Source organism: Poecilia formosa, unplaced genomic scaffold, assembly GCF_000485575.1.
Source record: "Poecilia formosa unplaced genomic scaffold, Poecilia_formosa-5.1.2 Scaffold152, whole genome shotgun sequence".
In the NCBI taxonomy this organism is placed as follows: domain Eukaryota; kingdom Metazoa; phylum Chordata; class Actinopteri; order Cyprinodontiformes; family Poeciliidae; genus Poecilia; species Poecilia formosa.
In genome coordinates, this window is record NW_006800091.1 from 15,498 (window position 1) to 28,077 (window position 12,580).

The window sequence follows — 12,580 nt, forward strand, 5'->3', positions numbered from 1 at the left end:
CAGAGGTGTAAACAAAGCCCAAAGCTCCCTGGGTTTCTGCTGGGGACCAGGCGCAAATAATGCTGACACATGCTTTTGTTTTAAAAGCTCCTGAAAGGTCTAGCATGGGGTGAATGACATTCCCACAATATGTGTCTGCTGGAGTGATTTTGGTGTGTTGTTGTGATGGTGAGGGGTGACGGAACAAAGCGACTTCCTCTTATGTAGCTTTGAGTTTCTGAGTCTTTTACAATTAAATCTTTAAAGTTCAATCAAAACACTTTTATCAGTTTGACTGACACAGTAATAGACCACCAGCCCTGCCTGTTGTGACCCACTAAGTGAAACTGATGCTCTTTACACCAAAATAAACAAGATTGGAGTTTAAAATTCACACTTCCAGGGACCCCAAACAGCTATTGATGAAAATCACTTTAAAAGATTACAGCAAGCCTCTTTAAAGGGGAGATTTAAAGAAATGAGCAATGATTTAAGATGTTTATGTTGTAAAAATAACTTTTTCTGAAGATTTAATGATAAAAAAAGAACATAACAGCAACAACAACTAAAAAACAAACAATCAATCTCCTCAACTCTCATTATTCAGTTTACGCAGAGCTGTGCTGGAAACTGTATAAATAGAAATGTAGCCATTTATTTTTAGAATCTGCACACAGCCAGTAATGAGAGCTCATCTTGATAAGAATTTTGCTGATTACGGTGTTTTGTTTTTCACCAAGCATGGCGGCTCTCTGCCGTAGCTTGAGGGGGAGGAGGACTGATGTCAGTTAATGTAATGAATGTGTACAGACAGAAAGCATCATTAGCTGGGTCTATTTGTGTGTGAATCCTAGTGGAAAATGGTCCCATTATCCCAGATGTCTCTCCTGAGGGCCCAGGGGCCAAAAAAAAAAAAAAGAAAAAGAAAAAACAGCAAATAGTGGTTACACTTTAACTTTTTCAGACCTGCATTGCACACTTTTGCTGGTTGTGCTTTTGCAGGTACTTCACATTAATGCAGATATTTTATTGCTGTTTGCCAAAATGTCCTCAGCAGTCTGACAATGCTAAAAATGTATTGCCAGTTTTTGAGATTTTTTGCTGAATGTTATTGTTCTGATTGACCCTCAAACATAACAAATTGAGTTATGTTACATTGTGCACTAATACTATATTATTATTATGTTTCTATTAGCTGATGATCCAAGCTTGTAGTTCAACACCCTAACTATATCGACCTGATCCTTCAAGATTACTTTCATGAGAATAATTTACACCTCTGTAGCTTTGGCGTAAAGTCAAAAGATGAAATTTGTAATTTTCTGCTTAAGCCTTTTTAGTCACTGGACAGCTACTGTTCATCAGGTCACTATAGCAACAGCTGAGACCCCACCTCATTGGTTAATGCCAAACAAATTTGCCCCAGTTTAACCCAGTGTTGGTGTTGCCATCGAATGAGCTGAACCGTGGTTCTTTACTGGCTGTTGAGGCCCATTGCATCCCTGGAACCCTTTCTATTATTGATGCTACAGTTTTATGATTGTAATTTTTTTTTTATGTGAAGCGATATGTGACTTGTAATAAATAAATAAATAAATAAATAAACGATGTTAATGTCTTTCTGCTATGAGTCAATACCAAACAACAACCCCAACTAATAGTCTGTCCTCTTATTTGAAATAAATTAAACTCATTATTTTAATCTCAGCTACAAAGCTTTATTGAAAAAAATGCTGCTGGTCAATGTCTATTGTTTTTTGGCAATTAATTAATTTATTTATGTTTTTTTATGACTTTACCACATATTTACCTTCTAAAGCAATTAGGATGATTTAACCCAGTTTGTTTTAATTAAAACAGGGAAACAAAATTACTTTCATGAGAGCATGTTTCCATATTTATTACAAATTCTCATCTGCAATAAATGAGAATCTGCAATCATCCAGTCACAGCAAAGTACAGTGAAAAATGTCTGAAGTGTGTGGGAGCAGTGGGACATTCCAGTCTTTTTGTTCTCACTCTAATTCATCATTCCTTTATTGTGTGTGTGCTTTCATAATATAATTAGAATCAGAGTAGCAATCTTTAGCCATAGTTGTTACTATTAATGTATTAATAAGTAATAAAAACATCAAGTATCTAACAAGTTCTTTTTATTAACCCTCAGTGGATGTTTTTCTGATCTGTACCAGTTCATTTGGTTAGAATTTATAACAATAGTTTTCCACATGTAGCAACACGAAAAAACTGTGACTGTAAAATAGCTGGGATTTTTTTTAATTGCATCGCCTTAGCAACAAGGATCCAACAACTTCACTCTTATTTTATTAGAGAGAATTTGTGAGGAAACGGCATCATGGAGAAAGTGATCATGGGAGAGTAACAAGAAGAAAACCATTGTGGAAAGACAAACAACAATTAACTTTTTGGACGCTTTTGAGTTCTAGCTAGTTTGAACATATCTGATAACATGTCTGGCTTCCAAGGATTCCAGGTTTTGCAGAGTATAAGACTATGTCATATGGAGGGGATCTCCAGGCCAGACCTACAACATGATAGCTGGACTATAAGCCACTTCTGTATGAGCGTGGCTTCAACCGGTTCTTCCCCAGTCAGCCTCGGCCAGATTCATCCCTATATGCAGATCCAAATACATTTGTAGTTCCTCCCTGTTTTTTAGGAACCACATCATCTGTTTTTGGTGGTACAAGCTGGTTATTGCAGACAAGTAATTTGATTGGCAGCAGACTGCATTCATTGACTGGCCTGTTGATTTACATGACTGGATGAGTGAAGGTCGTACTTGCAAACTCCTTGAACAACAACAACTTAAGTATTTTCAATCTATGAAGAGACCATATTAGTAGATATCAAAGATAGCAGTATGCAGATTGATGACTGGATGGCCAATGTTGAGGTTCAAACCTTTTTAGAAATTATGGCATTAGAGTGTATGGTATTAGCTGAGTGGACCAACCCACAACAAACGAATATACTGAGAAACTTTGGAGAAAATGGATGCCAAAAGGTGTGAGAATGAGAGAGGGAGAAACAGAGGTAAAAAGACTAATTAACAAAAAAGGAAGAAGACAAAACACCCCAAAGATTCAAAAACCACTGGAGTACAGAACATAAGTAATGAATCAGAAACTCAGCACAAAGGAATGAACTTAAATGTCAAAACTGAAATGACAAGAATGAACAACTGAATGTGGCAAGAGCTATTAAACAATAGTAAGCAAGAAAATCATCAGAAAACCAACGTGAAAAAAAAAAAAAAACCCAACAACTTATGGATCACAACACATCCTGGTCAAGGAAACTGAAACCTCAACAAAAACAACACATTATAGTGTAAGACGTAAAATAAAGACACATTTCATACACAATCCACAAAGGAAGGTGTTTGTCTGAAAAACTGTTTTGTCTCATATATTAAATCCACAAGACCTCTAGGTAACAAACAGCTAGAAACCAGAGACAGAACTCATGGCTTTAAAGATGGCAGAGCAGGATTCAGACACAGCATCATTCTCTTCCTCAGGATCATAACTGCAGTTTGCGCTGATTTAATTTGTTTACAAAAGGTATAAAATTTAACCAGCCCAGGTTAAAACAGAAAAAAACAGGAATGATTCAAATGAACAGCTGTGATTACACTACAAGCTCACAATAAAAATAGATATCGTCACTTGTGGCAGGGAGACAGGAAGCAGGCGGTCAGTAGCAGAGGGGTGTGTTTTCATTCGCCTGTCGGGCTCTGTGAGTTTGACGGAGGAGGGCACAACACAGACCTGCTGATAACATTAGGACCATCTCTGTCCTTCTGGCATTTATTGATGGGACCTCTAGAACTCAGATGTTGCAATCAACTCTGAGAGCAGAAGGATGTTTTAGAAATAAGTTAACTTGGATATTTTGGGATCGGTCCGCAGACAACAACACTGGATTAACATTAGGGGATATTCTCGGATATGATTGTTCTTTTTTTTTTTTTTTTTTTTTTTTTTTTTAGCAATATCTGGAAATCTTTGATCATGTGTTCAGCAATGCTTCCACATATCTACACAATCAATAAAAGCTTGATGTGACTGAAAATTCTCAATCTTGGAATAATGTCATCTAACTTTGGGCTTTTTTCTTCATTTTGAATCAATATGTCACATTCAACTGGACAAACTAGCACAGAATCTTCCGTCAGCTTCACTTCTGGCTTCATGGACCAGCCAACCGTCCAGAGTTTTGTGAGGCCTCGGGTGATGGGCTTTGTCCTGACCATCTCTGCTCTCCTCATTGTCTCCACCAATCTGCTGGTGGGCACTGCTCTGCTGAAGCTGCTCCTGAAGCGAGGATGTCAGAGCTGGTGTTTTGTCCTGAACTTGGCTCTGGCTGACACTCTGGTGGGCGTAGCCATCACTGGACTGGCCACAGAAGACTTTAACAACAAATTTATTCAGCAGCGCAATGGTTATATTGTGATTTATTCTCCCACAAACGGGACACCTCCTGCTCTGCAGGGCAAGACCCGATGTTTGCTGCGAATGTCCTTTCTGACGTCCACCTGCATGGCGTCCATCTTGACTATGTTCCTGATTTCACTGGACCGCTATATGGCCATCAAGATGCCCCTGCGTTACTCTCTGATGTCTGGGAAATGGAAGACAACCGGGTCTTTACTGGCTGTGTGGATCAGTTCCTTCACAATGGGATTTTTACCAGGTGAGGCTCAGCAATCAATACTTTAAATACTAGAGAACACAGATGGAGGGATTTCTGTTACATCAAGTCAAGTCAAGTTTATTTGTAAAAGTTAGCTCAAAGTCTTTTACATCATAAGCACAACACCGTTTAGAACAATGAATAAACATTACATTTTGCCAAATATCATCAAAATTATCAACAAATTAAATACACATCAAATATTTTGATCTGTGTCCCTGTTACTACTATTCAAAGACAGCTCTAAAACAGGGAGGATGGAGGACTTTAGTTTTGTTTCTTCAAATGTACAGATAGATGTTTGCATCTTCGTTGTTGTGAAAAAGTACTCACATTAACATTTTAGTTTATAAAAGTCCACCACAAAAGTGGATAAGTATAATCTTCTTTTCTAATTAAAATATGAATCGTCCCGGGTGTATCTGTATTCAGCTGAGTGCATTGTCTTCACTGCTCTTACAGCTGCAGACTTTTTGGGGAATATCCACCAGCTTTGCACATCTAAAGACAGAATCTTCTGAATATAACACAGATTTTTAGTTGGATTTGAACTATAATTGAAAGAGGAATCTTTTAGCATTTTCCCTGAATGCATTCTGAATAGACAGTAGCATGATATAAAGAGTTTGAGAACTGAGAGCTGCTAGAGTACAGTTCTTATACTGCTTTAAAATAAAATAAAAAGTTCATGAAAATAGCCATTTTACAGTTAAAATAATGGAAAGATATTAGCAGCAAAATTATGTTACTTCTGAAAGCAATGATTCCATTGCATTTTGCATTAAGATATATTAGACTAAAGGGGACTGAATATAAACGCACTGGTCAATTTTCAAGTTTCTTTTACAAATTTTAAAGAACAAGTAATTTTTCTTTGTCTTTGTAACTATGCACTACTGTGTTGTTTAAATATAATCCTTTCAAATGTTCAAAAGAAATACTTTGAGGTTTGTAAAGTGGAAAATTAGGTTAAAGTTTTTGGAGTGTGAATACTTTCAGATGGCTTGTGTCTGTTGTGGAGCTATGTCCTTTTAAATCATAAAGTTGCACTGTTTCACTGCTGCACAGTGACTCTAGATTAACCATCAACTAATCACTGATGATGCCATGTTCAACAGGTTGTAGACATTTCAAAATAGATTAACTAAGGGTGTGCTGTGATGGCGCAGGGGTTAAGCACAACCCAGATATGGAGGCCTTAGTCCTTGACGCAGCTGTTGCAGGTTCGATTACCGGCCTTGGCGACCTTTGCTGCATGTCTTCCTCCTTCTCTCATTACCCACTTTCCTGTCAATTAACTATTAAATAAAGGCCACTAGAGCCCCCCCAAAAAAGATTAACTAATAACATAAGTACAATATTAAAGCATTTTATTAAAAGTTTAGTTCTTTTCTTCCACACAATGGCAACCAATTTGAAATAATTTCTATCTGAACAGAACAATACCCCTAAAGCTGTTTTTTCTAACCCAAGGTGTTCTAAAGCCGGCCAACTGGGTGAAAGCCCACCCAATCTGGCAACATTGCTTACTTTGTTGACTACATATTTAGTTGAAGATAACCTTTTTTTGTTTAGCAACAAAAAAGGAAGAGCCTTGATTCCATTGTGACTTTTTGCATTAGTTTTGTTTTGTGGTTCTGTCATAAATGGAACATAAATATTGTCAATGTCCTCTGCTCCTCAGTGATGGTACCCCAGCTGCAGGCGACGGCACCCTATGACGGTTTCTGTGCTTTCTTTAACGTCACCCACGACATCGCCATCATCGTTCTGTACTGCCTGCTCTTCTTTCCCGTCCTCTCCCTGTTCATCTACATGTACCTGGACATCCTGAAGATCGCCTGCATCCACCACAAGCAGATCTCCCAAATCAGGCAAACCAGCTCAAGACCTGAGGAAAGCAGTCACGGACAGTCCCAGTACCACCATCATCACCAGCATCAACTGCTGCGGAGCTGGAGTCATGTCAAGGCCTTGAGGACAGTGGGGGTGCTCATCGGCTGCTTCTTGGTGCTTTGGAGTCCTTTCTTTGTGGTGTGCATTGTGCACCTTCTATGTAGGGAGTGTGCCCTTAAGGAGGTGCTGGAGAACTACCTGTGGCTCCTGGGGCTCTTCAACTCTCTGATAAACCCTCTGGTCTATGCCTGCTGGCAGAGAGAGGTGCGGCTGCAGCTGTCAGACATGTTTTCCTGCATCACAAACAGGTTGCTGTCTGCTGCGCCGCCGAGTGTTATGGAAAGATGCCACTCATCGCCGCCTGCACAGCCTCATGCTTGTGTTTCTGAAGGAGATACGCCCAGTCCTTCCATTATGCTACCAATCAGCAGCTTGGACGCCAATGCTGTTCACCTGTCTGACACAACCAGTTTGTGATGGAGAGAGGGAAACACTACAGATATTTAAAACGCACTAATTAAGTGACCAACTCTTTGGTTAGTATTCCAATGGAGCTTCTTGACGAGAAAGTGAAAAATAGATCTGATTAGCTGTGTAACCTGTGTGTTTTCTCTAACAGACATCAGCAGGTGTCACAGTTTTAATGAACCTCAGGTTGGCAAGCGGACATTTTTAAGGCAGAAGCACAAGCAGTGAAACTGGAAGACATGGATCTGATTTTGGGCTGAACAGGAAAACCCTAACATGATCACCTCAACGGTTTGTCTGGATGTTCAAGGGCCAAAGGAAATTATTATACACCATCATTCCTTTAGGATTAGTGGTATATATGTGGTAGATGTGCTAAAATGTTTTTATTGGGACAATGGCAGCTGCTTTTTAAATAAATTAAAATTGTCTCAAAGTATGTTTGATAATTTGTGCAAACAGAACAGTGTGCAAAATGCTCTATTTAGTGTCAAGTTGACAATTCTAAGGCTATAAATGTTTCAACATTTGATATTTTAAACAATAAAATTTTGTGATTAGTCCAAGTTGAAAAGTTCAGACAACCACAGCCCGAACTCTCATTCTATACACAAAATCCAACCTGAAGGTAAGATGTTACACCAACGACCTAAAATTAACTATACTTAATCTCACCCTACCCTATCCAGAGAGTTTACTCCCTTCAGACTCTAGATGCTTGAAAGAGAAAGTGAAACCCAAGACGTCTTTTTCTATCTGGTTAATTCAAATTCAGTTCAGTTTGTCTAAAAGATTCTTTATTGATCCCCAAGGGAAATTAAATTTCCTTGTAACTCATATTACACAATTTTTTTTCAAAGAGCAATTTTGGATGCTGGTGTGGATGTGGGCAGGATGGATCTCCTGTAGCAGTCTGTATTACAGCAGCTCTAAAGAAGCCTCTGACCTTCTGTTGTTGTATGACAGTTTCATGGTGAGGTTGGTTGGAGTTTGTCTATAATTTTCTTGATTTTATTAGAAATCCCTCTTTACACCTTCATCTCCAGGGGGTTTAAAGGAGTCCCCAGAACAGAACCAGTCTTCTTCATCAAGTTCTTGAGTCTTTTTAGGTCCCTTCAATTCAACAAAAAATTACCTGAGCACTTGGGGTCACAGGAATTTCATTCTCAGAGGGTTAGTTTACACTTCAATATAACAAATAAAAAGATGTGGTTGACATGACAGAAAAGTAATGCTTTCAGTTCTTATGCAGTTGAAAAATGGGAATTTGTTAAACAGTTAAGATCAGTAATGGTAGTTAGTGAAAGAATGAGGAACACTAGAGGAAATGCATGTCTGCATTATCAGCAAATGATTAATCATTTGAGGATACAAAACATAGTATAAAAGTGTAACAACCAGAGCGCCAAGGACTCACCCTTGTGGAACACCACTGAGGATTATTAGTTTCTATTGATTCATGATAACAACAATTGCCTCTAAAAAACTCAGTCCTGATGAATCACAAAGACCACATGAGAATTAAAACTTTCACTTAAATTTAATCTTTAGCCTGTTAATCACTTCTTTTTTATTGTGCAATGGTGTGGAAAATTGATGACCAAGTAGATTTGTATTATTTTCTCCCATAACAGCAAACACCTTCTTTTAAAAAAAGGATTTTGTTTTTACTTATGTTGTCTCCGGCAAATATTTAAATTGGTTTAATGTTCTGAAACACAAACATGCAATTTTTCACACCACCATAAATACTTTCTGTTATTTTGGACTTAGAAGTGGAATATTTTAATCTAATTTTATTACCTTCAAAACTGAATTCAAAACCCTCATCTCCTTTTATGGACAAATTATTTTGGACTGCTCAAGCAATAAGTTGACTTTTACACTTCTCATGTTTGGAAGAAGACTAATAAGAGCCACTCTTTATGGAACATGAGTGGTCAGAGGTCAGTGGTAGTAGAGGGCAGGAAGTATTGTGAACGGCTGTGACAGGCGAGCGGGGTAATTCCCTAGGGGCCTCAGACCCGTCCCACTGAGGAACTCCTGATTTTCCCTTTGTGCACACTAACTCTTAGCCTCATATCCCAAACTCTCCCTACATTCAACTTAAGGAAATTCCATAAAAGAGTGGGTGTGGAAACAAGGATCATGAAAGAATAAAAACTCTGAACAAGATTTAGAATAAACATTTTCTGAGGAATTCACATCGCTTGCGTATCTTCTTTAATTAACTTTTGCTTAATCTGAAAACCTGGTAATGGAAAATCTAAAATTACACAATCCTTGAAAAGAATTATGTAGTAGGGAATAAGCAGATTCCCTTAATGAAAGCAACATCTTCCTTAGATTAGTCTGATTTTGAACTCTTTTTGAAGTCCAACTGTTAACTGTTCTTGGAGAAATTCATGTTGGAAACATTAAATACACTTTCACCAAACTACTAAAATAAAGTAATAATATTGTTTTGCATAGAGAATGAATGTTTTGATATTTTATGTGTGTTCCTCACGTCGGACAAAGAACTACAATAAGTTTTTATTAAGACTGTAGCTAAACTGTAAAAGTGAACCCAAAGAGCAACCAGAACAGTTCAAAAATCAAAATAAACAGTCAGACACATGAATTTTGCCAGGATTTTATATGTTAATTCAACACAAAATAGCTTATAGATGTTAATTTGAAGATAACTGACACATGGCTTACAAATTTTTGATATAAAATATGAAAGTCCGACTTGCATTCAGTGTAGAACTACCGTGTCAAGGAGGTTGAATTAAAGCAGGATGTACTTTTCATATTTTTTCATATTTCGGAAATAACGTATTGTTTTCCTTTCATTTAACAACTGTGCATTATACACAAACTCCCACAAGTTGTTGTTGCAATTTGGTTAATTTAGAAAAGGTTCAAAAGGGTATGAAGACTATACACATTACCAAGTACCTTTATAATGAACCAGCTTCTTTGACTTGCTTTTATTCATGTTTACTAGCTTTTCTTTAAAAAGCAGTGGTTGAAGGACTTGCCAACAAATATTGTTCTATAGCTTCCACAGCTACCTCAATAATGTTACCAAATATCAGGCTGTTTTAAACAAAAGCAAAAGCTGTATCTTTCCATTTTTCTATAATTAGCATGGTCTTTGTTTCTCAGTGTGTGATGGGCTGAGAGAACTGAAGCAGAGCTGATCACAAACATCAGCCTGGGACCCACTTTGTGTCATCCCGCTTTATTACGTCTGTGTAATCTAAACTGATCGCTATCAGAGAGAAAACAGGCCAGTTTATCTGGCAGGCTGCAGTTGAGCGTGCAATATTTTCCACCTGGATAACCGTTCGCTCATGGAAACTTCCTCAGCTGCTTGAACCACGATAATTATCCCGCACTTCACCTGCCAGCAGTCTGGATCAACAAAACACTTTAACTGGTTGATGTCATGGATTTCTACAACCGGCTGGCTGATATTTACCCAGGACTAATACGCTGTGGGACCGATCAGTTCTGCAGGATTGAATATGGTATTTTTTATTTGTTGATACAATTTTATGCAATATAAAAGCCCTCTCAGTGTAAGACATATTTAAATGGGACAATGTGTGCAGTTGAAAGCATATGTAAACATTCACCAAGCAAAAGCACATTTTCTTTTCTCATTGTTTGAAGTCAAATCAGACCAAACTTCTCCTGTTTTTGGTCAGTTAGAATTACCAAAATGATTTCTATTTGCTAAATGCCACAATAATGAGCGAAAGAAGATGCTGCAGCTTCATGAATCAATATCTTCAAAATCAGAAGTTTTCATGCATTTTCTCAGTATTTGGTAGCATTGCCTTTGTTCTGCATAGCTCACGTCAAATGTTTTGAGTTTCCTTCAAGCTGCTAACAATAGCTTGCCTGAGTTCTGATCCATTCGACTGGGTCAATCTCTATAGAACTGAGATCAGGGGTTTGTGATGGCTGAAACATTGACTCTGTTGTCTTTAAGCCATTTTGCAACCACTTTGGCTGTATGCTTAGGTTAATTGTCCATTTGGACTCATTTGGACATGAGCCTTAACTTCCTGGTGGATGTCCTGTGATGTTGCTTCAATAATTCTACATAATGTTCTTTCCACAGGCTGCCATCTATTTCATGAAGTGCACCAGATCATCCTGCCATAAACGTCTATCGATTTACACATTTCAGACCAAAATATGTTCATTTCTGGGAGAGAGAACCTGTCTCCTCCTGACTGGATGGATATTCCCATCTTGTCTGTACTCGCATATAATTTTTTGTACAGATGAATGCGGCACCTTTGAGCATCTAGAAATTGTTTCCAAGGATGAACCAGACTGGTGCAGCTCCACAATTCGCTTTCTGCAAACTGCTTCCCTTAAACAGCCATTGCAGTTTAAAACTTTAAATACATTTAGTTTGGATTGGCCCATCTCCTGCATCTGCTGTTGCATCATTTTCTGTATTTCCTGACTTTACTATTATTAATATAAGTACTTCTAATATAACTGCATGATCTCACTAAAAATTGCTAGACAACTACAGTAATTTTAGACAGTAAAAAAAAACAGTATCATAGTTTTGCTATGTTACAGAAATAATGAACTTACTATTGTGTTGCTATATCTCATGTTTTCGGTTCTATGTTTTCTGTCAAAATAATAATAAATTATATATTCTAAAGAAACTGATCTTAAAACTTGCAAAACATTTTTAAAAATGAAATTAAGTTTAATTCATAATTTTCATTTCATTTCTTTTAGAAAATGCCTGCTGGAAGTAGACGCCAGCATAAGGAGTGAAAATAGTCTCAAAATATCTGTGCGTGTGTAAAAAGATTTGTGCGTAAGAGTTGGATGAACGTGTTAAAGAATTATCATTATTTTCCCACCAGGTGGCGCCACAGTTTCCTCTCTTTACATCCTTCATCCTTCAGTTTCTCTCATCACGGTGCAGTTGCATCTCAAAAGACAAAACATTTAATTAGCCAGAATATAATTCAGAAGTTAATTTATTTTTTTTATCTAAATTCAAGTGATAGTCACTAAGTGATGTACTTCACACCACTTTTTAATACAGACAGAAAGTTAGAGTGAAATACATAAAACTTTTAGACACTGTTTAGCCAGTTTTCTTTAAAGTTATGTTTTTTGATGATTAGCAGAACCCAAAAGCAAGCAAAAGGTAGGCAGTGTCGCAGTGAAAATTAATTTTAATCAGAAATATAAGGAGACAAAACTCATGAAACTGGAGGGAAAACAAGAGTAGTTTAGAAAGATGTGAGGAAAGAAAGGTGTATGGTAACAACACACTGTCTGCTTTTCCACTGACCATAAAATTGCACAGTTTGACATTTTGAAAATAAATTTGTCTAATGGGAACACAGCAATTTTGAAAAACTTGATTTTTGATTTGTTTTTTTTAAGTTTTGCCACTAAGGTGAGGTAATCCTTTTGGCTGTATCAAAATTGGTTGATTTCATAAAACTACAATGGAAACACTTTTTTCACATCATACGAG

At 37.4% G+C, this 12,580-nt stretch overlaps 1 protein-coding gene across 1 annotated transcript; it reads left to right on the top strand.

Annotated features, from left to right (window-relative positions):
* The first annotated feature begins 4,176 nt into the window (after nt 1-4,176).
* Nucleotides 4,177-7,567, top strand: gpr119 (G protein-coupled receptor 119). Its single transcript, XM_007563905.2, has 2 exons — nt 4,177-4,698; nt 6,383-7,567. Exons 1-2 carry the CDS (start codon nt 4,197-4,199, stop codon nt 7,069-7,071), a joined length of 1,191 nt encoding a protein of 396 aa, XP_007563967.2. The 5' UTR covers nt 4,177-4,196; the 3' UTR covers nt 7,072-7,567.
* The last annotated feature ends 5,013 nt before the right edge of the window (nt 7,568-12,580 follow it).

What these genes read in the sequence shown, in the direction of transcription:
- gpr119 (XM_007563905.2), top strand. Translation starts at nt 4,197, where the DNA reads ATGGACCAGCCAACCGTCCAGAGTTTTGTGAGGCCTCGGGTGATGGGC. An exon ending in CACAATGGGATTTTTACCAG is followed by an intron (nt 4,699 to 6,382) that starts GTGAGGCTCAGC and finishes TCTGCTCCTCAG; the next exon opens with TGATGGTACCCCAGCTGCAG.